The following is a 1,174-nucleotide window of genomic DNA, read 5'->3' on the forward strand; positions in this document are numbered from 1 at the left end:
CCGCTGGGCCCCCCCACCCTCTACGTGCACTGGACGGACGCCGGGCAGCTGACGCCCGCCCTGCTGCACTCCCGCTGCCTCTGCATCGACCGCCTGCCGCCCGACTTCAGCGACGAGGACGCCCTGCGCCAGGCGCTGTCGGCAGTCCACACGCCCACCTTCTGCCAGGTGAGCCTGCGCCCTGGGTGGAGGGCACTGGGGAGCGGGGCCGGGCCCAGAGCGACAGCGGGGGCCTCGCAGTCACCTCCCTTCTCTCACCTCCTAGTCCTGTCCCCTCTCAGTAGCTACCCGGCTCCAGTGGGCTTCTTGCTCGAGAGGCCCCTTGACACTGGCTCAGCGCCCAGGCAGGAGCCAGAGGGCTGGGGTTCGAATCCCTGTGCGACCTCGCGCCTCAGTCCGCCCTGTAAAAGCCGGCAAGGCCACCCTGGGAGATACTCGTCTCGAGGCTCGGCCATCAGCCACCGTGTCATCCGCTGGGACTCATCAGGCGTTCAGTGGGCACCTGCAGGGTCCCACCCCGGCTAGACCTTGAGGGGGCAGTGTGCAGGCCTTCAGGTCAGCCAAGCCGCCTCTTCTGTGCCATGCCCCACGAGGCGCCGTTTCCCTCTCTGCTGACGCTCGGGCCCACGTGCTGGATGGGCAGCACGGCTGCTCGCTCATTCGGGTCCCATGTGCCGGGCGCTGCGGGGTGACCAACAATGCGGGGGAGAAGGCCAGGCCCCGCTCTCTGAGAGCCCCCGAGGGTCTTGTCCACGGAGCCCCGGGAGATGGTCCTTCTGCCCTTGCCGTGGGCCCTGAGTATGTTACCGTGGTCACTTCACCCTGTGACAGTCTGAGGGCAAAGGGCATCCCTGCTTTCAGGTGAGGGGTCAAGTGACACAGCGGTGTGACACAGCCAGGCCTGGCTAAGGCCTGGCTTCAGAGCCCTAGGCCACCACAGAGGGGCCTGTGCACAGGCTCAGGCACAGTCAAGGCTCGGACCCACAGTCTGAGGGCTTAAGTAGGTCCCAGCCCCTTGTGTGAGCGGGTTGTTGGCTCCCCATTTACAGGGCCGTCCACAGGGACCCCCATCTGCCTGATCCCCGTTCCTCATTCTGCAGTCGCCTGTGACACCTCCTGTGTGCCAGGCCCTGGCAGGCCCATGACAAAGGTGAACGCGCCCAGTGGCTGCATC

General features: G+C 66.8%; 1 protein-coding gene across 1 annotated transcript in view; it reads left to right on the plus strand.

Annotated features, from left to right (window-relative positions):
- The window catches only part of RAVER1 (ribonucleoprotein, PTB binding 1), a gene marked incomplete in the record, with an annotated part of 22,590 nt that overhangs the window by 8,880 nt on the left and 12,536 nt on the right, over positions 1 to 1,174 (plus strand). Inside the window, 1 exon segment of the mRNA XM_014592863.2 lies at positions 15 to 168. Coding sequence (XP_014448349.1) covers positions 15 to 168 — 154 coding nt within the window.

Source organism: Tupaia chinensis, unplaced genomic scaffold, assembly GCF_000334495.1.
Source record: "Tupaia chinensis unplaced genomic scaffold, TupChi_1.0 Scaffold138665_1, whole genome shotgun sequence".
NCBI lineage: Eukaryota > Metazoa > Chordata > Mammalia > Scandentia > Tupaiidae > Tupaia > Tupaia belangeri.